Here is a 26,841-nt window from a genome sequence, read left to right on the forward strand (position 1 = left end):
AAAACTACAGACTAATATCTCTTATGAATATACATGCAAAACTCCTCAACAAAATACTAGCAAACAGAATCCATATTCACATATAAAAAGAATTGTACACCATGACCAACTGGAACTTATCCCAAGAATGTAAGATTGGTTGAAAATCTGAAAATCAATTAATGTGATACCTATATAAATAGGAGAAAGGACATACAATTATCTCAATAGGTGCAGAAAAAACATTTGACAACACATTACATCCCTTCATGAAAAAAACAAAACTAAACTTAAAACAGAAGAGAATGTCCTCAACCTGATAAAGGGCATCTCTGAAAAACCCACAGCCAGCATACTTAATGGTAGAAGACTAGATGCTTTCCCATAAGATCAGGAATAAGACAAGACAGACTATCTACTCTCAACACCTCTATTCAACACTGTACTGGATGTTCTAGCCTGGGCAAGTAGGCAAGAAAATTTAAGTCATCCAGATTGGAAAGGGGGTTGTAAAACTATCTCTATTTGCAGATGACATGATCCTGTATGCATAAAATTTTAAGTAATCCACTAAAAAAACTACTACAACAAATAGACTCATTCACAGGATACAAGATCAATATATAAAAATCAATTGTACTTCAATACTGTAGCAATGAACAATCCAGAAATTAAATTAAGAAAACAAATCCAAAAAGAGATGGAGAGAAAACAAATCCATTTATTGTAACATCCAAAAGGATAAAATCCTTAGGAAAAATTTAACGAAAGACATGAAAAACTTCTCTCTAAAAACTACAAAATATTGTTGAAAGAAATTAAAGAAAATTAAATAAATGGAAAGACATTCCATGTTCATGTAATCAGAGGACTTAATATTGCTAAGATGGCACTACTACAGCAATCTTTATCAAAAACCTAGCTGACTCCTTTGCGGAAATTGACAGGCTCATCCTAAAATTCACATGGAAATTCAAAGGACCCAGAAGAGCCAAAATAATCATGAAAAGGAAGAACAAAGTTGGAGGACTTATACTTCTCATTTTCAAAACCTATGCAAAGTGACTGTAATCAAGACAATGTGATACTGTCAAAATGAAATAAAACTGAGAGGGCACACTTATGATTAATTGATTTTTGACAAGGGTGCCAAGACAATTCAATGGGAAAACAATAGTCTTTTCAAAAAATGGTGCAGGGAAACTGGATTCCACATGCAAAATAATAAAATTAAACTCCTATCTCTCACCTTATAAAAAAAATTAACTCAAAATAGATTTTTAAAACTTACATGGAAGAGATAAAACTATAAAACCCTTACAAGAATACATAGGGGTAAATCTTCATGATCTTGAAAATGCAATGAATTCTTAGATATGACACCAAAATGCAAGCAACAAAAGAAAAAAATAGATAAGTTGAACTTCATCAAAATCAAAAATTTTTGTGTTTCAAAGGACACAATCAAGAAAGTGAAAAGACAACCCATGGAATGGGGTAAAAAATTTGCAAATCAGATATCTAATAAGGGACCTATATCTAGAATATATAAAGACCTCATAACTCAATAATAAAAAGACAAAAATCCCAATTTAAAAATGGGTAAAGTGTCTGAATAGACATTTCTCCAAAAATAGATTTACAAATGGCCAATAACCACATGAAAAGATGCTCAGTATCATTAGCCATCAGGGAAATTCAAACAAAAACTACAGTGAGATACCACTTTACATCCCACAGGATGGCTAAAATCAAAGAGACAGACAATAACAAATGCTGACAAAGATATAGAGAAATTGGAACTCTTATCCACTGCTGAAAGGATTGTAAAAGGATACAGCTGCTTTGGAAAACAGTCTGTCAGTTCCTTAAAAGGTCAAACATTGGGTTACCATATGACCCCTAATTCTACTCCTGAGTATATATCCAGGAGAAATGAAAACATATACCTACACAAAAACCTTTACACAAATGCTTATAGCAACGTTATTTATAATAGCCAAAAAATAGAAACAATCCAAATGTCTACCTGTTGATGAATGCATAAATAACATGTACTATACCCAGTAGTATTTAATAGGATATTATTGGACAATGTAAAGAAATGAAGTACTGGTACATGCTACAACATGGATGACCATTGGAAACATTATGCTAAGTGAAAGAAGCCAGTCACAAAAAGATCACACACTGTATAATTCCACTTATATGAAATGTTCAGAATAAGCAAATCTATAGAGACAGACACAAGTTTAGTGGTTGCCTTGGGCTGGGGGTAGGGGTGACGATTGAGGGAAAAATGGTAAGTGACTGCTAATGGGAACTGGGTTCCCACAAAAATGTTCTAAACTTGATTGTGGTGATGGTTGCACAATGCTTTGAATATACTAAAAACTATTGAACTATATACTTTAAATGGGTGAGTTATATGGCATGTTAATTATGTCTCAGTGAAATTGTTTTTTTTAAAGAGTAAATGATAGATGAGAAATTGGAGACAGCATACGTATAAAAATATGTGATTAATGGGAGTAGAGAAAAGGTAGAGACTGTGATGGGGAGGCCAAGGGAGGAATTTTTTTTGTTTCTTGTTTTTTAAGGATGAGAGCTGCTAGGTCACCTTTGAATGCTTCTGGAAAGGATCTAACAGAAAGAGGTTGAGGATGCAGGAAAGTGAAACAATTGGTGAAATAAATATGGTCTCTCAGAAGGCAGAAGGAAATAGGGTCCAGATGAAAGATGGACAGACTGACCTTTTATGGATGTAAAGACAACTCCATGGGAGGGAAGAAGGAGAGGACAGTACAGGTCCAAGAAGGTTGATGGATTAAGTGATGGGGAAAATGAGGAGAAACGAGTCCAGTGGCTGTGGACTTTCTCTGAAGAGGGGGAAGAAAGAGTGAGAGGTTTGGACAACAGGAAAGGTGTGAAATGAACACGGTGGCTGCTGGGAGAGCAAGCTTTTTAGGGAAAACCGGTAATGTTTCCAGGAAGTATTGGGGGTGGTTGATAATGAATCCATTGGATGATTTTCTTGGCAGTGCTCATCTGTTGGGTGCAGGCATGGAGCAGGCAGATGATTGGGTTCCTCTGTTGGAACGTGCTCCATAAAGTCACTAATGGTCTCAGTCCTCATCTTACTGAAAGATTCAACAACGTGTAACAAACTGACACCATCTCTTTCCTTGGGCTTCTGGGACCCACACCTGCTAGTTTTCCTCTTTCCTTTGTGGCCACCACTTCTCAGCTTCCTTTGATAGCATAGTCTCCTCTGCCTAACTGCCTTTAAATTCTGGTGGCAAGCTTGGGAAATAACATGAAAAAGTTGGAACATGGTACCTGCTCTCCTGATACTTAATTTTATCAGGAAAAACAGACAATCAATAAGCAATCCCATAATGCGTCATTTAATCTCAACTGTGATCAGGCCTACCAAGGAGCATGTAAGGCATTGGGGATGAACAGCAGGAAGTGCTGACTTGATTTGGTATCCCTTTTACATGAGATTTACCAACAAAACACTTTTCAGGGAGCAGATATTCAATAACTATTTGCTAAGTGTATGAAAGACGAAAGAGAGAAAAATAGTAACTCTGTAGCCTGGAGTTGCTTGAATAGTATAAGAGTTCTTTTTTTTTTAAAGAATTCAACCATTTTTTAAAGTGGCAGGAAAGATACATCTGGGACAATGACAAAGCTGTATACTTAGGGATGACAAAAAAGCCATATTAATAGAGAAGGAAAAATGGCTGCATCTCAGTCATAATCTATAATAAAATCCGTGTTGACATGAATATACTTCAGTTCATTAGAAGAAAGGTGTATTTTGAAAGGGAAAAAAAATCACCATCATGCAAAAGATTTTTGGCAATCTTTCTTCAAACAGTAGGAGATGCAAAGATATATAGGATGGGCTTCCCTGGTGGCACAGTGGTTGAGAGTCTGCCTGCCAATGCAGGGGACACGGGTTCGAGCCCTGGTCTGGGAAGATCCCACATGCCGCGGAGCAACTGGGCCCGTGCGCCACAACTACTGAGCCTGTGCTCCACAACAAGAGAGGCTGCGATAGTGAGAGGCCCACGCACCGTGATGCAGAGTGGCCCCTGCTCGCCACAACTGGAGAAAGCCCTCGCACAGAAACGAAGACCCAATGCAGCCAAAAATAAAAATAAATAAATAAATAAAAAGATATATAGGACATAGCTGCTTCCTTCAAGGAGCTCAGAATTTAGCGACAGAAGAGATGATATAAAGACAACCAAAGATGCAAAGAAATATAACAATCTGATGGTATCCCTTAGACTAGAATTTTTCAAGAAAAAGTAAATGTACCAGCCTACAATTTTCAGTGGCTTAGAAGCAGAAGTTAGTTATGAATAAGCAAGAGGATTAAGAATAAATACACGCAAATGCCCCAGGCCAGGACGGGACCCTGTGGCAAGGGAGTTCCTGGGGAACAGTCTCCAAGGACAAGATGAGCATGCAGGAGGCCTCCTGGGGAGGAGTCTCAGGATCGATACACACGGAAACGAAGGGAAGAGAGCAGGATTGCACAGGACGGTGATGCAGGGCTGGTGACTCCCCACACTGACCCATAAGGAGTTCTCAGGCTGGATTTGCCCCTAGTTGGGGTGAGAGGAGGGGTCTTATAGCCCTGCACTGACCAGTCATGGTTTGCAGACAGCACTTAGGAAGGGAGAGTGGTATTGGGCAAAGAGCCTCTTCAGCCAAGGCAATCCTTGAAGAAGGCTTCATGTTGAGAGGTGTCTGCTGGCAGCTGGGGAAATTAGGCCTTCGGTCCTGAAGGGAGATCAGAAGAACACATCACAGTGCCCAGGCCCAGGGTGGCACTTTCATTCCACTTGTTACCATGAAATCTTCAAATCGGATCCATGGAGTGACACGCAGCCCATCTAGAGAAGCAAAGAGAGGACTTGTGTCTGATGGCATAGAAATACAAATTCTTATATTTTAGTTAAAACCAAATTTTAATGACAAATGGACTGCCTTGTTAGAAGAATATGGGCACCTTTTGCAAACATTTGACTGGGGGTTTCCTTTTGATTAAACTTAAGAACTGGCACAGATAACACAAAGTCAGGGGAAATCTAACAAAACTGGGAAGTGTAATTTGTAGCCCAGACAGGATCACCTGTAAGCCTCTCATCTTAACTGTTTAATGAATAGAATTCAGGAAGATTTCTGCAAAAGGCTGCTTTACGTAGCTTAATCCATGTCCTGTTGAAAGGGCAGGACCAACTCTTGGCAAAAATGAGAATGAGATCAACTGAAGTGTCCTCCGAACCTTTTCTTATCATGGCATGGCTTATCATGGAGGCTTATAATTAGGACTTATTATCAAATCTTTACCCAAGGCAGTAGATGAGAGGCAAGTACCCTATACCCAGATCTCTCCTTTTGACATCCTCCTCCTATCTCCCCTTCTGACATCTTACTATCTTCTAGTAGCCAAAGGCTACTCATACCTGCTCTCCTTGGGAAGTGCTTCAAATGATTTCTTTCAAACCAGGGTTTCCCAGTGTTTGCTTTGTGAACCATTTGCATTAGAATCAGTAATACGTTAGAAAGTCAGCTTTCTGAATCCCACCCCGACCTTCCAATTCAAAATCTCTGAGACTGAGAACCAGGAACCTGTGGTTTTTTTAAGAAGCTGGCTAAGTGATTTTTGTGCACACTGAAACTGTAAACACTCCTCTTTCATGGCCTCAGCTCTCACACGGGATGAACAGGGCTAAACTGATGTCTGATAATGCTTAGCGTGTTGTCCATCTCACGGATGGCATAGCTTTTTAACTGAAGACGGTCTCTAAGGATTCAAACTCAATGGGGAAATTTCAGCCACCAGGGCAAGATTATTACTGAAGCTGTCCTCCTCCCTTTCTCTTCCTCTTCCTACAGTTTTCCTTGGTGATAGACTTATCTTCTTGGTGATAGATCCTCCTTCAATCTTGGATCCTTCTATAAATACATGTGTCAGGAAACTCTGTAGACAACCTTAGATTTATATAATAACTTCTCCTTAACTAACTCCGTTCTGGGGAAGGCACATTGCAACCAGATATGAAAACAAACTTCCCACATTCCCAAGGGAGCCATCTAAGTATTGCGGGAAAAAGAAAACAAACCAAAAAGATTTCATTGTCAAATAAGTTTGAAGTATACTGAATTAAAATTAAGCTGTTTCTTTATCAGAGAACTTCTCAGAGGCTTTAACATGCTGTTGTATATTATGAATTCCCCAGAGGAGGCTACATATGCACTGTCCCAGCTTTTCTTGCAGAGCTCTTGAAGTTGTCATACTCTATGGATTGCACTTCGGGAAAAGTTGTTCTAGATTTTAGCAGATTGTCTGACCATCAGTTACACTCATGCTGTAGCCTGGTTCACATTGTCTACATTCTGAAATTCTTTGGCTGAGTTTGACTTCAGGTAATTTTTATGGCTGCTTAGGTTCACCTTAGGGTTTAATTTAAAGCACCCAAAGTAGGTCTTCATTTTCTGTTATTTCAATAAACTTCAGATTTCAGAGCCACGTCTCATATTTTATTAAATTTACTTTTAAGCAAACTACACAATCCTTGGCCAATGTTTTGCAAGTGGATTTTGCTTCTCCTCCTTTTGACTGAAAGAACTTTCTTAAACTAAATATCAGTGTTCCTGTTCTCAATGTTTATTTGAAAACTTCTGTTCATTTTAGAGTCATGTTTCTACTGTATCCCTTTTATTCCATCTAGCATTTTGGTATTTGCAGGGAAAAGCTTTTTGAAACAATATTTGCATCTATCTCAAATAAATACTTCAGTTCACACAGCTTTCAGTATAAAGTTCTGACTTTAAAGAACTCAGATGTTATTTTCACAAATATCTATACTCCAATTATATTTCCTTCTCTCAAAAATAGCTAATGTCATTTTCCCAGAAAGGATCAGAGCTTCTTTATTGATAATTTCTTGAACTTCCTTTCAATCTTGAACAAGCTTTACCATAAAGTGTTTATGGGAAAACAATGCAGATTTCATCATAAAGACCTAATCAAGAATAGATAAGGGCTCTGAAGCTTTAGGAGTTGCAATCATGCCATTCAAATTCATCTTAGAAATATATCGCCATATAAATAAAATAAGATTATAACGTTTTAATGGATTTTGTTTTCAGCATCTACTGAGGTGGGTTGTGATGCTGTCTGGGAGAAGGATCTCAATTCACACATTTGCTACCAATTCAACCTGCTTTCCTCCCTCTCCTGGAGCGAGGCACACTCTTCATGCCAGATGCAAGGAGGTGCTTTATTAAGTATTGCAGATGAGACTGAAGAAAATTTCATAAGGAGTAAGTAGGTGGATGATGCACATTGATGTCGGTACAATTAAAATGATTGGTGTTTACAGTTACGTTCATGTATGCCAAGATGCCTTCTGGAAAGAAAAGGTCCCTTGGAAAATATTTTTCTGTTATTAACATGGCCCAAACTCACACCCAGAATTTTGACCTGAACCCTGGGCCATTCCATTTGACACCTGGCCGTGCCTCTCTTATTTTCTCCCCGCTGGAAAAGAGAAGTTGAGGCTACAGCAAGGGACCCAGGAGAATTTTCAGCTCCAACAAGTGCATAGGGAGACTTCTAAACTTAAGTCCGAATTCCTGCTTTGCTGGGGAGCTTAGCCATTCCGTTTCCATGTATAAATAATTAAGCTGTTTACTAATTAAGCAGAATCTTACCTGTCAGTCACTGTGTGTAGTAGGGTTTCCAGTGGATGCCAAAGAACTTAAAATTTAATTGGAAAACCAAAAGCACACACATGTTAACGAACGCTGTAAAGTAATAACATAAACTGTCAAAAGACTGCTAAGGAGCTGAGTCTGATCTATTTCACCTCTCACCTAAACTCTCTTTTTACTTCTCTTTTATAGATTAAATGTGTCTGTAGATGTGTACATGCAGCATTTAAAAATCTTTCTGGGGCTTCCCTGGTGGCGCAGTGGTTGAGAGTCTGCCTGCCGATGCAGGGGACACGGGTTCGTGCCCCGGTCTGGGAAGATCCCATGTGCCGCGGAGCGGCTGGGCCCGTGAGCCACGGCCGCTGAGCCTTGCGCGTCCAGAGCCTGTGCTCCGCAATGGGAGAGGCCACAACAGTGAGAGGCCCGCGTACCGCAAAAAAAAAAAAAAAAAAAAAAAAAAAAAAAAAAAAAAAAAAAAAAATCTTTCTGAAACATTTGAAAGTGTCACAAAATTAGTCACTTTCATTAAAAGTTTCTGATGCTTTTTTTCCAAATTATATTGCACATGTTTCTTCTAATATAATAATAAAATTATTCTAGGATAATTTTAAAAGTTCAAGGAAAAACTCTCATAGTTCCACAATCCAGAGATAACCATGTTTCTTCTGCAAAAAAAAAACCCATACAAATGCATGCATGATCCATAGTCCACAGTATCTATGAAAAATGATATTGAATAAAAAGATGAGGCGGTTGTTGCACAGAGGTTAGGAACAGGGGCCAAAGAGCCACCTGCATGGGTTTGAATCCCACCTCCATCACTTACTACCAGTGCTAAAGAAGTAACTTAACCTCTCTGTGCCCCAACTTCCCCCCTCTATCAAATGGAAATAATAACAATACCTACTTTTTGGTGGTGAGAATGACATGTTATAGAACAGGTGAAAATTTAGAAAAGTGCCTGGCACACAAATCAAACACTCAGTATGTGTTAAACATTTAACAGCAACTATGCGCACAGTTTAGTAACATGCTTATATAATTTACCTGCATAGAATGAACATCTGTCCGTGTCTATAAATATAGATCTATATCATAGTATTTAATGGTTACATAGCGATACAGGTTAGAGATAATATATTTAGCTAATCTCCAAATATTAGATAGGGATAGGTAGATAAAATTCTTTATTTTGTTTTTATTTACTTATTTGTTGCTATGTAAAACCATCCCTCACATACCTTTGTGCATAGATCCCTGATTATTTCTCTCTAAGTTTGTAGAAGTGGATTCACTGGGTGGAAGAGGAAGCACATTTTAAGGCTTTTGAAAGTCATTAATAACTTCTAGAAGGATTGTAACAAATGCATGAACAGGATATGTCTGCCCCTTTCCCCACAGACTTGCAAAAGTGGGAAATTATCACTGAAACTGATCTGAGTGAATCATATTGCAGGAAAACACCCATTTCCAAAATCATTATTAGCCTGTAATGGTATTTATAGAAAATTTTGTGCACCATTTATGAATTAAAATTGTTATCTATTTTGACTGCTGGGATCTTTAATAAGAGGGTTTGGACTTAATCAGACTTGAATAAAGATTAAAGGAATAAGATATGTCAGAGACTTTGATTTAAATACCACAGTTTTATAATTAGATTTTGGGGATTGTTTAGATTGGGAAAACAGAAGAGTATTCATTAAGACAGAAGCTTGTTCTGACCAAGGTATTTTTTTAATGTTGAAAATAGTCTACTGTTTCTTGTTAATCGCTGGTGAACATTAACTATGGTATAAGGAATTATCTAAACTGCCACAAATGCCAGGAAATGGCCAAAGGAATTTCAGTTTGCATTTATTAGTATAGAATTGTGAGCCAATTTAATTGTAAAGCTAAACAGACTATTTTTGTACTTTTAAATACAGATTAGAAATTATACAATGATTTTTTAATATGTACTGTTAAAACAGTCACACAGAGGGTATTCAAAATAACTCTAAGGTAAGAATAATTAATACTTAAATATTTTAGGTAGATTACTTGAAAGCAGCACTTGGCACTTACCCCGATATGAAATGTGGAAATTTCTCCGTCTTGTCAATCCATCTTCCATTCTGCCTTCTGTCGTGATGACACCAGTTAGATGATTTAATCAAATGGTGCTATTGGAAGGACTAACCAAATAGGCATTAGGAAGAGACTTGTGTTTATGCCCCAGAAACTTGGAAAGGCAGAGCCCATGAATGCTGTTCCTGTCCAGTGATTTCAGGGATCTCAAAATTATAAAGCACCTTTTTCTCTTTCCTTAAAGGTTTAGCTTCTCCCAGTTTTCCACTGTTGTTTCAAAATACCCAATCACAGAAGGTGCTGCAGCCTTGTGATGTGAATGCCCTAATCTTTACAACCTTGGTGACCATACAATCGATCATCCAGACTGAGACCCTTTGAAGAGTAAAAGGTTCTGCCATCAATACTTATTCTGGAACTACCAGCATAAGCCATGAATTTTCCAGGCAAACTGGGACACACGGTCACCCTATTTATCACTCTTATCTGTCAGGGTCTCAGTCTCAGGCAGGGCCCCTGCATCTGGCTCAGAATAAATTGGGTTCTGAAGCAGATGAATCATAAGGGATCAATGCTGTCCTTTATAGATTAGAAGATTCAATGGCAACATTTGAAAGTGTCACAAAATTACATTCACTAAAGTCTCTGACACTGTTTTTTCCCCAAATATTACAGCACACGTGGTACATGTTTGTTGTAGAGTAATTTTTTAAAGTTCAGGTGCACAAAAAGGAAAACCAAAGAAAAATTTCCCCTAATTCTACAATTTTGAGAAGCATATTTTCCTACACAAGCATGTCAAGGCACATGTTTCTACATAGCACTGATAACAAAATTGGAATTGAATTAAAACAGGAGGAGCCGAGGCACAATGGTTAGGAGAAGGGGCCTACAGAAAGCCTTCTCCCACACCAAGCTGAAGAAGCATTTGCACTGCTCATGGCCCCAACCTGCTATTTTTTTTTTAACATCTTTATTGGAGTATAATTGCTTTACAATGGTGTGTTAGTTTCTGCTTTATAACAAAGTGAATCAGCTATACATATACATATATCCCCATATCTCCTCCCTCTTGCATCTCCCTCCCTCCCACCCTCCCTATCCCACCCCCTAGGGGGTCACAGAGCACCGAGCTGATCTCCCTGTGCTATGTGGCTGCTTCCCACTAGCTATCTATTTTACATTTGGTAGTGTATATATGTCCATGCCACTCTCTCACTTTGTCCCAGCTTACCCTTCCCCCTCCCCATATCCTCAAGTCCATTCTCTAGTAGGTCTGTGTCTTTATTCCCATCCTGCCCCTAGATTCTTCATGACCACTTTTTTTTTTTTAGATTCCATATATATGTGTTAGCATACAGTATTTGTTTTTCTCTTCCTGACTTAACTTCACTCTGTATGACAGACTCTAGGTCCATCCACCTCACTACAAATAACTCAATTTCATTTCTTTTTATGGCTGAGTAATATTCCATTGTATATATGTGCCACATCTTCTTTATCGATTCATCTGTCAATGGACACTTACGCTGCATCCATGTCCTGGCTATTGTAAATAGAGCTGCAATGAACATTTTGGTACATGACTCTTTTTGAATTATGGTTTTCTCAGGGTATATGCCCAATAATGGGATTGCTGGGTCATATGGTAGTTCTATTTTTAATTTTTTAAAGAACCTCCATACTGTTCTCCACAGTGGCTGTATCAATTTACATTCCCACCAACAGTGCAAGAGGGTTCCCTTTTCTCCACACCCTCTCCAGCATTCATTGTTTGTAAATTTTTTGATCATGGCCATTCTGACTGGTGTGAGATGATATCTCATTGTAGTTTTGATTTGCATTTCTCTAATGGTTAATGATGTTGAGCATTCTTTCATGTATTTGTTGGTACTCTGTATATCTTCTTTGGAGAAATGTCTATTTAGGTCTTCTGCCCATTTTTGGATTGGCCAACCTGCTATTGATCCCTCTACATACTCTGGTCCCGTGGATTCTGCTCTCCTCTTGGCCAGACAACCCCCATTGGCTCTCGACTGGACAGCCCTTCCCCCATTTCTTTAGCACACCTTAAATTTGAGGGTTTGCCTCCCGGCACTAACAACACTTAATATGCCTTCCGCTTCCTAGCCAGACCCCTAAGGAAAAGGTCCTCTAAGTTGTTCAATTTTTTTAACTGTGAAATATTTCAAGAGTATTGACAAGTGTAAACATTACATCTCTGCACACACATACCCATTATAGAGATTTAATAGCATTTCTTCCTATTCCTCTTTCTCAGGGCCTGAGGTAGCCTGAGCTCAGCGTACTTGAGTCCTGAGCCTCCAGATTGAGGCCACCAGACACATGTGGCAAAAAAATAGGAAGACAGAGGGGCACTTTGTAGGACTGGCCCTGGGCACTTCCTCCTTCCCCCTCTAAAACCCTCAAGTGGGTAAGCTCACACAGGTCAGACGGTCTCAGATTTGAAACCATGAACTGTTGATGGATTGATGACCGTTGAGAGGCAGCATTCCTGTATGCTTAGATTAAACACTGCACAGTTGCTATCAGTGAGCCTTTAGGAGACTGCCATGTTTCTCAGGCTGGCTTTTTTTACTCTGAAGCACCAGGGTGGGGTTTAGTAGCACTTAAACTCTTTTCTGCCATTGATGGAGTTAATTTATGACTCCATGCCCCAGGAACAGGAAAACAAGAAAGACGTGTAACATTGATTTTTTTTTGAAACTCCGTATTTCTCTTATTTCAGAGCACTTTGGCAATGAAGCAGTGGAAGTATGGATAGGTCTGAATCAGCTAGATGAAAATGCTGGTTGGCAGTGGTCGGATAGAACACCACTCAACTATCTGAACTGGAACCCAGGTACCTGCAGCGTTTTGTTTACCTTCAACAGGTGGCATCGTCCCATAGCCTAAAATAGCAATATTTCCCACATATGTATACGACGTGTTATTGTGAAAGTGGCTTATAAACATTTTTAAAGCCTGATTGAATTTCTATAAGGCACGCTTTTCCAAACGAGAAAATGGAGGCCGAGAAGGTAAGCCAAGGGTGCAGGAGGATTTGGGTCAAAACCAAGATTCTAGTCAGTTGTTTTAAAAATAGCAACAGAGATAAGAAATTAAATCTCAGAAGTAGATGTTTATGTACAGATTGTTTTCGTATATTTTTTCCCACTCTCTCCTAGTCAATTTCCTCTCTCTTCAGTTAACCTTTGCCCTCCAAAGATATGATCAATTACTGTCTTACATCAGTATGTCTCACACAAAAAAAGGAAAATTGGTTTTTCTTATGGATTCTAAGTCAATTATATTAACTGTGTAATACAACGCACTCACATTCTGTTTAAATGTGTTGTTTAAAAGATTGTTATAGTTGAACCTTGAATAACTAGAAAATATAATAAAGTACGATTGCATTTTGTGAAAAAAAAATAGCAACAGATTGAAAAATATCTCTCTACCTTAAAACAATAAAATCAGCTGTTGCTATCTTTGGGAAATCATTTCATTGTCATGCCTGGACTTCAACTGCAAAATCATAAATATAATATCTTATAGGATTTACTACATATGCCAAAGAGAAGGGCTGTCTCCTTGATGCTAAAACTACATTTCAGTATATATTGAACTAACTGCTTTTGCTTCTAACATTAAGTACACACACATTGTATTTTCAGAAATAAATTTTGAGCCATTTGTTGAATATCACTGTGGAACTTTTAATGCATTTATGTCAAATGCCTGGAGAAGTCGGGATTGTGAGTCCACTTTGCCTTACATATGTAAAAAATATCTAAACCATACTGATCACGAAGTAGTTGGTGAGTGTTTTTATTTTAAGCTGTTTTTATAAGTAAGTTGCTTACTTGCCCTCTCAATATATTCAAAGTCTTTTATTTTTTGCTAATAATTTAAACTTAGCTAAGGCTAGTTTTTATATGAATAAAAATGTGTAACAAGATAAGATCTGTTATTCCAAAGGCACCATGAATTTAATAAATGCATTTAGGTTTTTACTAAAAACTAAAGCAAAATAACCTAAGTATAGAAAACATTTTCTCCCTCTCTTTTTAAAAACTTTGCTTTCTTATTCATTCTGCCTCAGGAAAACAAGATATGCTTCATTTTCTATTCTAGTTGAGCTTTATTTATTTATGGTTACCCTAGAAATTAAACATATGAATTAGAAAATAGTTTTATAAAATTATTTACTTCATTGATCTCCTATCATACTCTATATCTCTTATTAGTAATACTTCCTCCTTGAAATAACAAACAAAACTTTTAGGTGTACCTAAGACTTAAATACCACATAATTAAAATCTAGTACCTGAAGCTCAGTTATTTCTATTCTTAAGATCTATTACTTCTTCTTAGTTTCTATGGAATTAATGTCTGAACTCAAGAAGTAGAGATAAAAACATAACCATTTTTAAAGAATCATTACCAGCATAATTAGAAACAACTCTACATTTAAAATAATAATCTGAATTATCTTTCTAAAATATTATCCCTCACAGTTAAGCTTTTTTATTTTATTTTTTATAGATTTATTTATTTTTTGGCTGCGTTGGGTCTTCGTTGCTGTGTGCGGGGTTTCTCAAGTTGCGGCGAGCAGGGGCTACTCTTCATCGACGTGCGTGGGCTTCTCATTGTGGTGGCTTCTCTTGTTGTGGAGCACGGGCACGCGGGCTTCAGTAGTTGTGGCTTGCGGGCTCTAGAGCGCAGGCTCTGTAGTTGTGGCTCACGGGCTTAGTTGCTCCACGGCATGTGGGATCTTCCGGGACCAGGGATCGAACCCATATCCCTTGCACTGGTAGGCAGATTCTTAACCACTGCACCACCAGGGAAGTCCCCAATTAAGCTTTTTAATTTACGATATTATGTTATGTTAATTTACGATATTGTGTTAGTTCCAGGTGTACAGCAAAGTGATTTAGTTGTGTGTATATATATATATATATATATATATATATATATATATTCTTTTTCAGATTCTTTTTCATTATAGGTTATGACAAGATACTGAATATAGTTCCCTGTGCTATACAGTAGGTCCTTGCTGTTTATCTATTTTACATAGAGTAGTGTGTATCTGTTAGTCCCAATCTTCTAATTTATCCCCCCCACCTTTCCCCTTTGATACCCATAAGTTTGTTTTCAATGTCTGTGAGTCTATTTCTCTTTTATAAGTAAGTTCATTTGTATCATTTTTTTAGATTCCACACATAAGTGATATCATATGATATTTGTCTTTTTCTGACTTACTTCATTTAGTATGATAATCTCTAGGTCCATTCATGTTGCTACAAATGGCATTATCTCATTCTTTTTTATGGCTGAGTAGTACTCCATTGTATATATGTACCATATCTTCTTTATCCATTCATGTGTCGACAGACATTTAGGTTGCTTCCATATCTTGGCTACTGTAAAGAGTGCTGCTATGAACATTGGGATGAATGTATCTTTTTGAATTAGAGTTTTCCTCTTTTCTGGAGTTTTCAGGAGTGGGATTGCAGGATCATATGATAACTCTATTTTCAGCTTTTTAAGGAACCTCCTTACTGTTCTCTATAATGCTTGTACCAATTTACGTTCCTGCCAACAGTGTAGGAGGGTTCCCTTTTCTCCACACCCTCTTACAAGTAAGCTTTAACTTTTATTTTCCTTTAAGTAGCTAAGTCTAAAGATATTGTAGAATATGGGGGTGAGGAGAAGAAGCATCTCATCATTTTTTTACGTAGAGATTTTTTCATTATGTCAAGAATGTGCTGACATTGCTATCGCTGTTATTGTCCTGTCCCTCCCTCTTTTCCTTTCATTTTCCTGCCTCAATTTCTTCTGTCTTCATTTTTTTTCTTATGCCCTCCTGCACTGCCTCCTGCTATCCTTCTTTTCTTCAATTTTATTTGCTCTCCTGATCTATTAATTGAGGTCAGAAGACCAGAAATGATGGCAGCTAAGCTAAGTTTGTTTGGATTATTTGCTGTTGTTTCAAGTCCAAAAAATACTTTTGATGATCTAGTCCAGTGTCTTCCAACTGTGAATCCAGGGTCCCCAGTTTCCTTCCTTATCTCCACCCTTACGTCAATCAGAGAAGTTCCTCTTTTATCTTTTTATCTTACCTCTAGAGTGAAGTTTAGGGTTCATTTTTTCAAGGGGTTCTGTGACTGTGTTTTTAGGTTGATATTATCTATCTATCTAAATGTTCTAACATTCATCCACTGTGATTCTAATAGCTGTCAGAGTCCTAGAAGTGATTTTAAAAGAATGTCTTGTTTCCCAAATTAGCAGTGAAGTTGTTTCTAACTAAGTTAGTGCTTAAGGGAGGCACCCAGTTGTGGTTAATAAAATAAAGTAAAAATGCTGTCATCAGGCTGGGGGCAAGCTCCTGGAAGAGGAGAGCCAAAGTTGGCATGCACACAGCTGCCTTCCCTGCCAGTGTTAAAGAATCATGGCATTATTTTACCGTAAGTCAAACCCAGAGTCCATATGAACCCAGAGGGACATCAGAGGCACTAAGCCTGACCCCCAAAATAAAAGCTATCATCTCTGCTCTAGATAAAGCAGTCAGAATTTCAGATTCTTTTCAGCTGAGAATAACTATCTACCCCCCCCCACCTAATACTGTATATAAAATCCTTTAAAAAGCATTTAAATTGTGTTCCATAATACTCCTTTTTTAGTGTAAAAAGGTTTTTTTAAATGGGTAGCTCTAAATGCTAAATTTTATATCTAGCCCTGACTCTCACTTTGGTTGTATGACCTTTATCAAGTCTCCTTAACCTCTTTGTGCCTTAGATAGCTCATCTGGAAAATGAAGCACTGAGATCCATTAGATCCTAGATCCAGATCATAGATGGGATCCTTTTCAAGTCTGAAGATCTAGAATGCTATGATCCATATCTTATTGTATCATATGCTTCTGTTTTTCAAATTTAAAAAATAATCATATATTAATGGTGGTTTATATTGGGGGTAATAAGTAATGTTAAAACAATTGTGGTAAATAACTTTGTTTTTTGTTGGTTCAAAAAGAAAACGATGCTTGGAAATATTATGCTACCCACTGTGAGCCTGGTTGGAATCCCCACAATCGTAATTGTTATCAACTTCAGAAAGAAAAAAAGACCTGGAATGAAGCTTTGCATTCTTGCCAGTCCAATAACAGTGCATTAATAGACATAGATTCGTTAGCAGAAGTGGAGTTTCTTGTAACCCTCCTTGGAGATGGTGAGTGCCAAGTGTCTTTGGTTTAAGAAGTATGAAATTAATGTAGTAACTCTCTTTATTAGTGAAGTTGAAAAGAAATTAAGCTATTTAAAATTGATTCTTTATGGCACATGTATCTGAAATTTCCAAATAATATCCAGGAGTGAAAATACACTGAATTTTTACAAAATACATATTCAGAAACTTTGTAACATCTCATAGATGCCAGATATTACATGTTTTCATTTTTGGGGTTTTTGTTTTAAGGGGGAAAGGTCATTTCCTGAAATTTCTAATTTAAAAAAACCTGAACCTGTAATTTAGCATAATGAGCACTAGATAGCAGTAATGTGCTGCTGTGGCCATATAATCCAAGCAATAAAGGAAATTCCTTACAAAAACGATTATATTAAAATAACTTTAGCCAGTGAAAATGGGTAATTTATTTGGTGTGGTGTTTTTCAAGCTGTGTAGCATGCTCAGGGGTTCCAAGCTCTGAGGCCTCCACCCAGCTTTACCCACCAGAGCAGATCTGCCCCTACCTATGTCATATATGGACATAGAATTCTGCTGGAAAACATTGAAATCATTGACTGAGAGTAAATCTTTTTTTAGTGGAAAAATCCGGCGTCTACTCTATTTCAATGTTAAGTTTTAGTTTGGAGTGAAAACAAAACTCCTTCTGTCATTGTTCCTCACCCTTCGCATTTGGGATTGAAAGAATCCTGTGGCTGCCTCTGTGTCAGTGGGGCACTGGAACACTCTCCCAGCCACCGAGGGTCTTTTCTCCCTACCTAGACTGGCAAGCTTTATTTTATTTACTTTTCCAGCAACCCCACTGCTCCTATTCAATGTTTCTAAGAATTTCTGCTCCTTTTTTTTCCCTAGCCAAAAGAAAAAAAGTAAAGCTAGACATCATTAAAAGGTTTTTTTCTAAGTGCCTTTTCTTAATTTGATTGACCTTCCTATTTTTCCTTTTTCGGGGTAGAAGAAAAACCAGACTTTGCAGATCTACTTTCCATACTGTAGCACGAACTAACTAGAGTCCTGGCAATCTGACTTGCTTAAGCTTTGTCCTTGCCCTAGCTTTCACTGACACTCTGCCTCACTTATAAGGCCTATGTTGAGCAGATCTAGATAGATAAGGGGGGAAGGGTTTAAGCAGGTATTTTATACCAAAACTTAAACAGGTTTCATTCCAAGAAGAAACAAAGAAGGAATCACATGCAAAGTGGTATATATTGGTAATAGCCCCTCTGTGTTATCACCTTTGCAGATACTAGGATTCTTGTAAGTAATTTACGTTTATCTCTTGCAGAAAATGCATCAGAAACATGGATTGGTTTGAGCAACAATAAAATTCCAGTTTCCTTTGAATGGTCTGATGGCTCCTCAGTCATCTTTACTAATTGGCACACACTTGAGCCCCAAATTTTTCCAAATACAAGCCAGCTCTGTGTCTCAGCGGAGCAATCTGTAAGTTGATTCATTTGTTCAATGTTCATTTTGCTGGACTTGTACTGAGGGCCACCTGTGCCAGGGACTTGGGCTGTGGCAGAGACCAAGACAGGCACAGTGCCTGCTCCTCCTGGGGCTTCCACGCTAAGCAGTAAAACATATACACACTAAAAACACATGGTAATTATAGTTGTGATAATAGCTCTGAGGACATAGGTTCAAGATGGTGAGAAACTTGGGTTAGGACAGCTACTTCAGACAAGACAGTCAAGGAGGGCTCTCTGAAGAGGTGACATTTAAGCTGGGACTTGAACAACAACAAAAAAATCTCTTGAAGAGCAGGAGAACATTCCAGGCAGTGGGCAGCTGCCCAAAGGCAGGCCAAGGCTTGCCATGTTTGATAATCAAAAAGGAGACCAGGATGGTGTGGAGGTATGGATGGTGAAAGGTGGTAGGAGATGGGGCAGGAAGAATGCAAAAATGTGAGGCTTATAGGCCTGGGATAGGACCCACTAAAGGGCTTCAAGTAGATGAAAGCATGATCTGATTTACATTTTAAGAGCAATTGTGGCTGCTACATAGAGAATTGATTGGAGAGAAGAGAGTGGAAGCAGAGAAACCAGTTTGGAGGCTACTCCTGTGGTTGCATTAGAGTAGTGAATATGGAGACAAGAAGACAGATTCAAGGATCCTCTAGAAGACAGGAATTGTTGCTAAAGCAGACGTGGGGGTGAGAGACAGGTAGGTTTTTGGTTTGAGCACCCACCATTTTGGTGGATGGGGGTGCCACTGACCACCCTGGTAAAGATGAGGGGAAGAACCAAGGAGTTCGGAAATTACTCTGGAAGGTGATGGTTTTTAAGCTCCATTATCTTCTTAACATAAAAGGATTTCAAAACTGCATGTAACCTCTTTGAAAACTGCAAATCAATGGAAAACCTTGCTGTTTTCTTCACATGAATGTGATGGTCCCAGTGACCTTAACATTACACTTACCTTTATGTGCTAGTCTCTCATTTATCTAAAACCTCTGATTATACAGAATTTGTTTAATCCCAAGCCATTTGAAGGGTTTTTTTTATATGTTTAGAATAGACAATCTCTTTGATCAGATAGCTACTGAACTCACTGGTGAAGTTTTAGGAGGTTATTGGGATTTGGTAGGCATGCTTACTCTTTTAAGATACCAGGATACCATATCAAGTTCCCCCAAGAAGCAGTTTATTAAATGTTACTTAAGTAGCTTGACAAAGTGATTGTGCCAGCCAAACACGGGAAATGTCTAAGCACTTACTTTTTTTTTTTTTAAGCACTTACTTTTATGACACATTTCATTGCTTTATCTTTCAAGGCTGTCACAAATCCATGCAGTTACAATGATAGTGCTCAGGCAGTGTCTCAGAGTCACACTTGAGGGGGAACAATGACCTCTCCAAATGTTTGTTTTGGGTGTTACTCTGCTGAAAACCACTGTAGTTTATTCTACAGTATTTGATGCTTTATTGGTTCATTAGTTTTGATATAATTAAGGGGATCTTAATTTCCTATTGATATTCTCCTTTTTTATTTGACAGACATGGGTATTTCACTTAGCATACTCACAAAGCAGGAGCCAACGTTTGGACCGAGAAGTTGTTTTTAAGAGAGTGAGGATAGGTATTGATATTATTGGATGTATTAGAACAATGCTGCCTTAAATGTGGTATTTTGTGGCCCCTTTTTAGCAACTCAGTAGCTCCTTAAACAGTAGATGCATAAAAAGTAACACTTATTCCCCTAAAGTTGAACTCAATATGAATGTAATTATTATAATTAACTAGTTACCTAAACATGGTCGATACCTCAATTTGAATCTGAGAGGTTGGTAACCATTCATCTGTCCAACCAATGGTTACTAAACAACTATAGCGTGCCTGACAATATCCTATAACTGGATGGTTTGCTGGAGACTCCATGGGGATGGGCTACAAGGCTGCTCTTACAGGTGAAGGTGTCAGCCTCCTACATAGTATGTTTCTGAGGGTCATGGAAGAGCTCTCTACTCACCTAAAACCCTGCATGCCTGAGATACCTAAATTTTGAATTTGAATTGTGTGAAAATTTAAATTGTGTGGTTTTAGCCTAAAGATCTGGTTTGTGTTAAAATAAAAAATCCTTTGGGAGGATAAAATTTTAATCAGTTAGCAGTTATTGTATTTCATCATCAATGAAGGATATGAGAACAGCCTTCATTAGAACTAGGAGAAGACATGAAGGTATCTGCCCGTCATATAAAGAGGAAATGGAGTGGGGCTTTGGAGAATTCATGATGAAGAAGGGTACTGGGGGTTGAACATGAAGTTCAGCTATGATAATGTTATCTCGGGTGATTCATGATGCTTTCCAGGCATTTCCCCAGCATCAGGTTTATACAGCATCAGGTAAGCAGCGAAGCATTCAATTTAACACCTAGAAGTGATTGGAGAGAAGAAGCAGCATTCTCACTTGGTCAGGGGAATAGTTTCATATAAGTGGTTCTCAAAGTGTGGCCCCCAGACCAGCAGCATTCACATCAGCTAAAAACTCGTTAGAAATACAAATTCTCAGGTCCCACCTGACTTACTGAATGAGACACACGGATCCCAATCAACTGTGTTTTAGTAACCCCTCCAGGTGATTCCAGTGCACAAAAAAGATTGAGAATCACTACTTATCCCATCTTTAACAAAATATTGAGAGCAGTTTAATGTAAAGCCAGACCTCCCACTCGTATGTAGAGAATCAACCTTTTCTAACACAAGATCCTGACACATTATGCCCCCTTGAAACATGCATTATTAATATTTTAATTCAGAATTATTGACTTTGACTATCAGCATCAATAATGCAGTGTATTCATTCATCTTGTAATATTTTTCCTCTTAGGAGGGACACTGGAAAGTTAAAAATTGCAAAGAAACACTTTTTTACGTTTGTGAGAAAACAGGCCGTGTCCTTTCTGACACTGAATCAGGTTGCCAAAAGGTAAGAACTGTGAACACTGCAGGGACTTCATAACCAGACTGATTTATCCACCATCAAATTAAAGTGAATCTCTCTCCCTCTCTTTCCTGCCTTGGCTTCCTCCTCTCTCTCTTTCCCCTCCTTCCCTTCCTTTCTTCTTTCCTTCCCTTCTTTTTTTTCTGAGTAGGCTATTGTAACAAGCCAAACAATTATCAGCTAGGGGCACATGAAAGATTTACAGCTCTTGGAAGGATTGTTGTCTTACCATCTATTTCCACCCAAGACTAGTTTTCTTTTGAGATAAGAAATGTAAATGATCCTGTTATACCATCTGTATAAACAATGCCTATCATGTGATACACTGTCTCACACGTGGTCTTCATTGTCTTCCAGTGAAGACTGTCAGAGTGAAAGCAAATGCATTCCTTTGAGTCAGAGTGACCTTCTGCACCCAGAGTCTTGTTTTCCTTTTCACTTTTCTTAAACTTGAATATTTGAATAAAATACAATAAGAAAGAGAAGTGCATGTTTGCAACACATTTGTTATTTAGGAAAGGGATAATAAAAATACATTGTATTTTAAGTAATAAACTATTTTTGGTACTTAAAGTACTATTTTCAGTACTAAAAATAATAAAAAAACATACTTTAGGTTTAAACTTTAAAGGCAGAAAATAATCTGTCTTAAATTTCTTAAAATACGTTCAATATTCTGCTGTGTTACAAAAAATTTACCTATCAGTGTCCTTAGCACACGCATTCCCTCTCTCTCTCATCACACACACACACACACACACACACACACACACCCCTAAAAATTTTGGATTTAACTATTGGAGATTTTTATGCTGTGTGAGTCTCAAAATGTTCACAAATCTGGTTTTTATGCAATTCTCTTTTAATTATTTTCTCTTCTAATCCAGTTACTTATGTTCCAATTAAACGATAACCCCTCTCTTCAGAACCTGCATTTGATTCATTCATCAATGTGTAAGCATATTAATTACTCTTCACACTTCAGCTGAACAATACATGTGCCATAGCTGACATGTGACCAGACGTCTTACCTAATGATTACATTTCCTGAATTAGTTATTACTGATCACTGATCTAATCTCTATCTGATCAGAAATATTGAAAAAACTCCATCCTACAATGGCTTTCAATGCAACTCAACATGTTTTATTTGTGTCGAAAGAGTAATTAACTTCTTACACAGCAGAAACAACTGATGTTCTATCTAAACTTTTGTATACTGCTTCCCTCTTTCTGACAGCCTTATCAATATTTAAGGATTCTGGTTCAGAGCCAGTTCTTTACTCTTATGGCGAAATTCCATTAATTTCTTTTTGCATCTATGAATATGGTTTCGAAAGTTTCCTTTCTTTTAGCCATCTGCTTCAGTGCAATTCTCTAAACAGTCTGCACATGCAAAACCAACTTATAAAATAAGTCTGGATAATTTCAAAGCAGAAGTTTTTTAAAATTTTATTTCCATCTGAGTCACTTTTGGGGGACTAGATAATATGAGCAATCGTTTCAGTACTGTCACCATCATGATTTCATGTAAAATGAAACGGCACCTCATGTACAAAGGATATTCACAAATACAATCAATTATTCTTCCCGCTTTCATTGTGTGGACAAAGGCTTATAGTAGAGTCTTTGTTTTCCGGTTATTACTATGCCACATTTCCCCCTCTTTCCTTGAGCCTGTTCAAGTTCTTGGGTTTTTTGTTTTGCTAAGCAGCCTATGATCTAAAAACCACTAATGAAGAAGGAGTACTTTGTCAGAAAGGTCAAATTGTCAGCCTTCCTCCTCCTGTCCTTCCAAATACAAAAGCAGTCTAACCTCCCTGCCCCCTCTGGAGTGACCCACGGAGGGGTTCTGGCTGACACTGTCAATTACTCACACATATAAGGCTGGGGAGAGAAGTTAAGGGGGTGAATTCAGAGCACATCCTGGTGGGCTGGATGTGGTGCTCCTGTGATCCACGCCTCATTTAATAATGTTTTGAACTAAAATAGCTTATTTCTAAAATAAGATTTTTCTCTAATTTACTGCAAGGTTGAGACATTTTCTGAGTAGTATAGCAGAAATCATTTTATATCTGATCAAAATCTGGCAAGTATTGGCATGACACAAAATGAAGTGTATTTTAAAACTGGTGAATACATAAAAATAGACTGATAGAAGTGATATGATTTTATAATATTGGAAGAGAAAGAACTAAAATAACTAAGTTGAAATATAGAAGACTAATGAACCCATGTCTCCTGTATTGTATGATTTTAAAGAATAGAGCCACTCTTCTTTGCTTCCAGGGCTTAGACATACACGTTTGTCATTTTTTGTCTAGATGCCAAAGCTTGTTTGCTTTCTCTCTAAAAGGCTAGCCAGTTGACTAAGGAGTAATCTTTACCAAAAAGTATATATATATATATTTTAGCCAATTTCTATTTGGAAGCTTGACAATCCAGACGAAACCATTCTGGATTGCACCAAAATTAGGTTCCAGGCCAGTTTATCCACTAGTCTCTGACTTAGATTATCTAAGTCCCTAATCTCAGTGGGATAACATGAAATAAGCAGTATGAAAGACTCTTAAAAAAAAAACAAACAGTACAGTATTATCTAGATACTTATGTCCTCTTTGCTCATACTGAGTTCCTGGCTCTATTCTGGGGTCTCTGCCTGCATTTTCTCCCCTTGATTCTCAGAACAACCCCATGAATACTATTATTATCCATATTTACAGAGGAGAAAACTAAGACACATAGAGATTAAATAAGGTCACATGATGGTGGAGCCAGGATTCAAACCCATGCATTCTGTCCTTAAAGCCAACATGTTCGATTTTTACCATCCCATAGGAACCATTTACAGTAAATCTTATTAGTCTGAACAGAGAGAGAGAGAAGGAAAGAGAGAGAGAGAGAGAGAGAGAGAGAGAGAGAGAGTGTGTGTGTGTGTGTGTGTGTGTGTGTGTGTGTGTGTGAGAGAGAGAGAGAGAGAGAGAGAGAAAGAGGAAAGGAGAGAAGGAAAGATCTTGAGTGAATGTCCCTTTTCTTTAATTTTCTTTTAAGGTTTTGGGCTTAAAGATTTTAAATTAGTTAAACCATTTAGGTTTTAAGAATTAATTAAATAAATGTAGAAGTGGCTGTAGCTAATGGCAGATAGAATAAATATATCAAGACAAACATTCAAGTTTTGAGTTTTGAGTGGGTCAGAGAAGAAACTGGTAAATGAGAATACACCAAAAATATATATATTTTACTATTTAACTTAATCAGATTGTGTCCTTAATTTTCATTTTCCTTGTTTAAGGGATGGGAGAGACATGGTGGATTCTGTTACAAAATTGACACGGTCCTTCGAAGCTTTGACCACGCCTCCAGTGGTTACTACTGTCCTCCTGCACTTGTAACCATTACAAACAGGTAAAATAGAAATTTTCTATCAGAAACATGCAGTGCTTTTTTGCTGTGAGGATTCTTGGAATGATAAAATCTAGCCACAATCAGTAACTAGTGAAAATCTAAAGTGTACTGTACAACAGAGTATTAAGTTATTTAAATTATTGATTTAGATGAATTTAAACCATACAATGTTAATTTTTTTGTTTTGTTTTGTTTTGTTTTTGCGGTACGCGGGCCTCTCACTGTTGTGGCCTCTCCCGTTGCGGAGCACAGGCTCCGGACGCGCAGGCTCAGTGGCATGGCGCACGGGCCCAGCCACTCCGCGGCATGTGGGATCTTCCCGGACCGGGGCATGAACCCATGTCCCCTGCATCGGCAGGCAGACTCTCAACCACTGCGCCACCAGGGAAGCCCCTACAATGTTAATTTTAAATTGATTTTTGAGTAACAAATAGTAAAATTTAAGATGTCTTTTATTTTCCATAAAGATTTCTTAATTACCTAGCTTTGCTCATATATTCAGTTGTAATGATATTTTATCTAAGTGCTTGTAATAGAAAAGAAATATGTTATTTAAATATGAAGTGTTTTTTAAATGTAATGTGTATGAGTCATGTGGAATTTTTTTAGAACAAAAGTAAGTAAAACTAAACTGTGGAGGATTTTCAAATGCTTCCCCATTGCTTCTTAGGTCTACGTTTGTTTAGATTTAGATTTCTCTATGCACAGGTATCTCTACCATACAAACACAGAAACTGTGCCCTTTTTACACTCCATACAATTTGCAACATGTTACAGATGTGTAGCAAGGGATAAAAGTACCAGCATCAGAAGAGACCTCAGTGTCACTATCAATGCCAGGAGGACAGTGAGAGCTGGGAGACAGACTCCTCCAGGCTGAAGACAGAATCAAGGTAGAACTCTTCAGTGGTTCCATGGAAAATTATACCCACAAAGCAAGACACTTGCTTTTTTTACCGAGGTCATTGCCTTTAAAAAAATCTGTTGAAGACCAGGAATCAGGACAACTGGTGCTATGGTTTTATCTAGAAACCCCTTCACATGAAGGTCTAACCTGCAGGAGGAATTCTGTGTGCTTTCTCTGATCTCCCCACATGGGAAGTCAACGTTCAAAGCTGCCAGTGTTTCCTTCCTCCTCTTACCTCTTACCTTCTGTCCCAGTCTTTCCTCCAAACAATGCACAGGAATGCACACACACACACACACACACACACACACGGATAGACTGACCGCATTTGGCAAAATAAATTGCCGGGTGAAATATTTTATGCTCAAGAAACCCTTTCTTCGGGGCACAGCACCACTTCTGATGTATCTCAGTGTTGTTTTTAGTTCTCCTTTCTCCTTCCCAGAATAGCTACCAGGCAGAAGAAAGCCTTTATCCTCAGCCTTGTTCACCCACCCACAAGCTTTCGAGAGTACCTTGGGCTAGAAGTCCTCCAGTCAGTGAGTCAACATTGGACTTTATTCAGGATCTTGACCAATGAAGATATGCTCTTTCGTTAATTACAATGTTTTTCACTGAAGAAGAAGGCTTAATTATTTCACCTGTTTTTACATCTTATTCTTTCTTTTTTTGTGTGTAATATTCATTGAGTGTCTATCACATACCTGGCACTGTGTTAACTACTTTTCATATGTTATCTGACTATGCAAAAATCAACAGTCAAGAGTTTATTAGAGGGACTTGCCTGGTGGCGCAGTGGTTAAGAATCTGCCTGCCAATGCAGGGGACACAGGTTCGAGCCCTGGCCCAGGAAGATCCCACATGCCGCGGAGCAACTACGCCCGTGTGCCACAACTACTGAGCCTGCACTCTGGAGCCCACGAGCCACAACTACTGAGCCCACACACCACAACTACTGAAGACTGTGCGCTCTAGGGCCCATGCTCCACAACAAGAGAAGCCACCGCAACGAGAAGCCCACGCACTGCAAGGAAGACTAACCCCCG

At 38.1% G+C, this 26,841-nt stretch overlaps 1 protein-coding gene across 4 annotated transcripts in view; it reads left to right on the forward strand.

Annotated features, from left to right (window-relative positions):
• Nucleotides 1-26,841, forward strand: part of PLA2R1 (phospholipase A2 receptor 1) — a 110,751-nt gene that overhangs the window by 22,199 nt on the left and 61,711 nt on the right. For 3 of the 4 annotated variants that reach the window (XM_032636871.1, XM_032636870.1, XM_032636872.1), the window contains 7 exons: nucleotides 7,156-7,329; nucleotides 12,539-12,652; nucleotides 13,470-13,613; nucleotides 16,834-17,028; nucleotides 18,326-18,483; nucleotides 21,370-21,468; nucleotides 24,776-24,888. In XM_032636871.1, the coding sequence (XP_032492762.1) occupies nucleotides 7,156-7,329; nucleotides 12,539-12,652; nucleotides 13,470-13,613; nucleotides 16,834-17,028; nucleotides 18,326-18,483; nucleotides 21,370-21,468; nucleotides 24,776-24,888 (997 nt within the window). The remainder of the gene's footprint in view (nucleotides 1-7,155; nucleotides 7,330-12,538; nucleotides 12,653-13,469; nucleotides 13,614-16,833; nucleotides 17,029-18,325; nucleotides 18,484-21,369; nucleotides 21,469-24,775; nucleotides 24,889-26,841) is intronic. The other variant, XM_032636873.1, reaches the window with a different exon arrangement.

Source organism: Phocoena sinus, chromosome 7, assembly GCF_008692025.1.
Source record: "Phocoena sinus isolate mPhoSin1 chromosome 7, mPhoSin1.pri, whole genome shotgun sequence".
NCBI lineage: Eukaryota > Metazoa > Chordata > Mammalia > Artiodactyla > Phocoenidae > Phocoena > Phocoena sinus.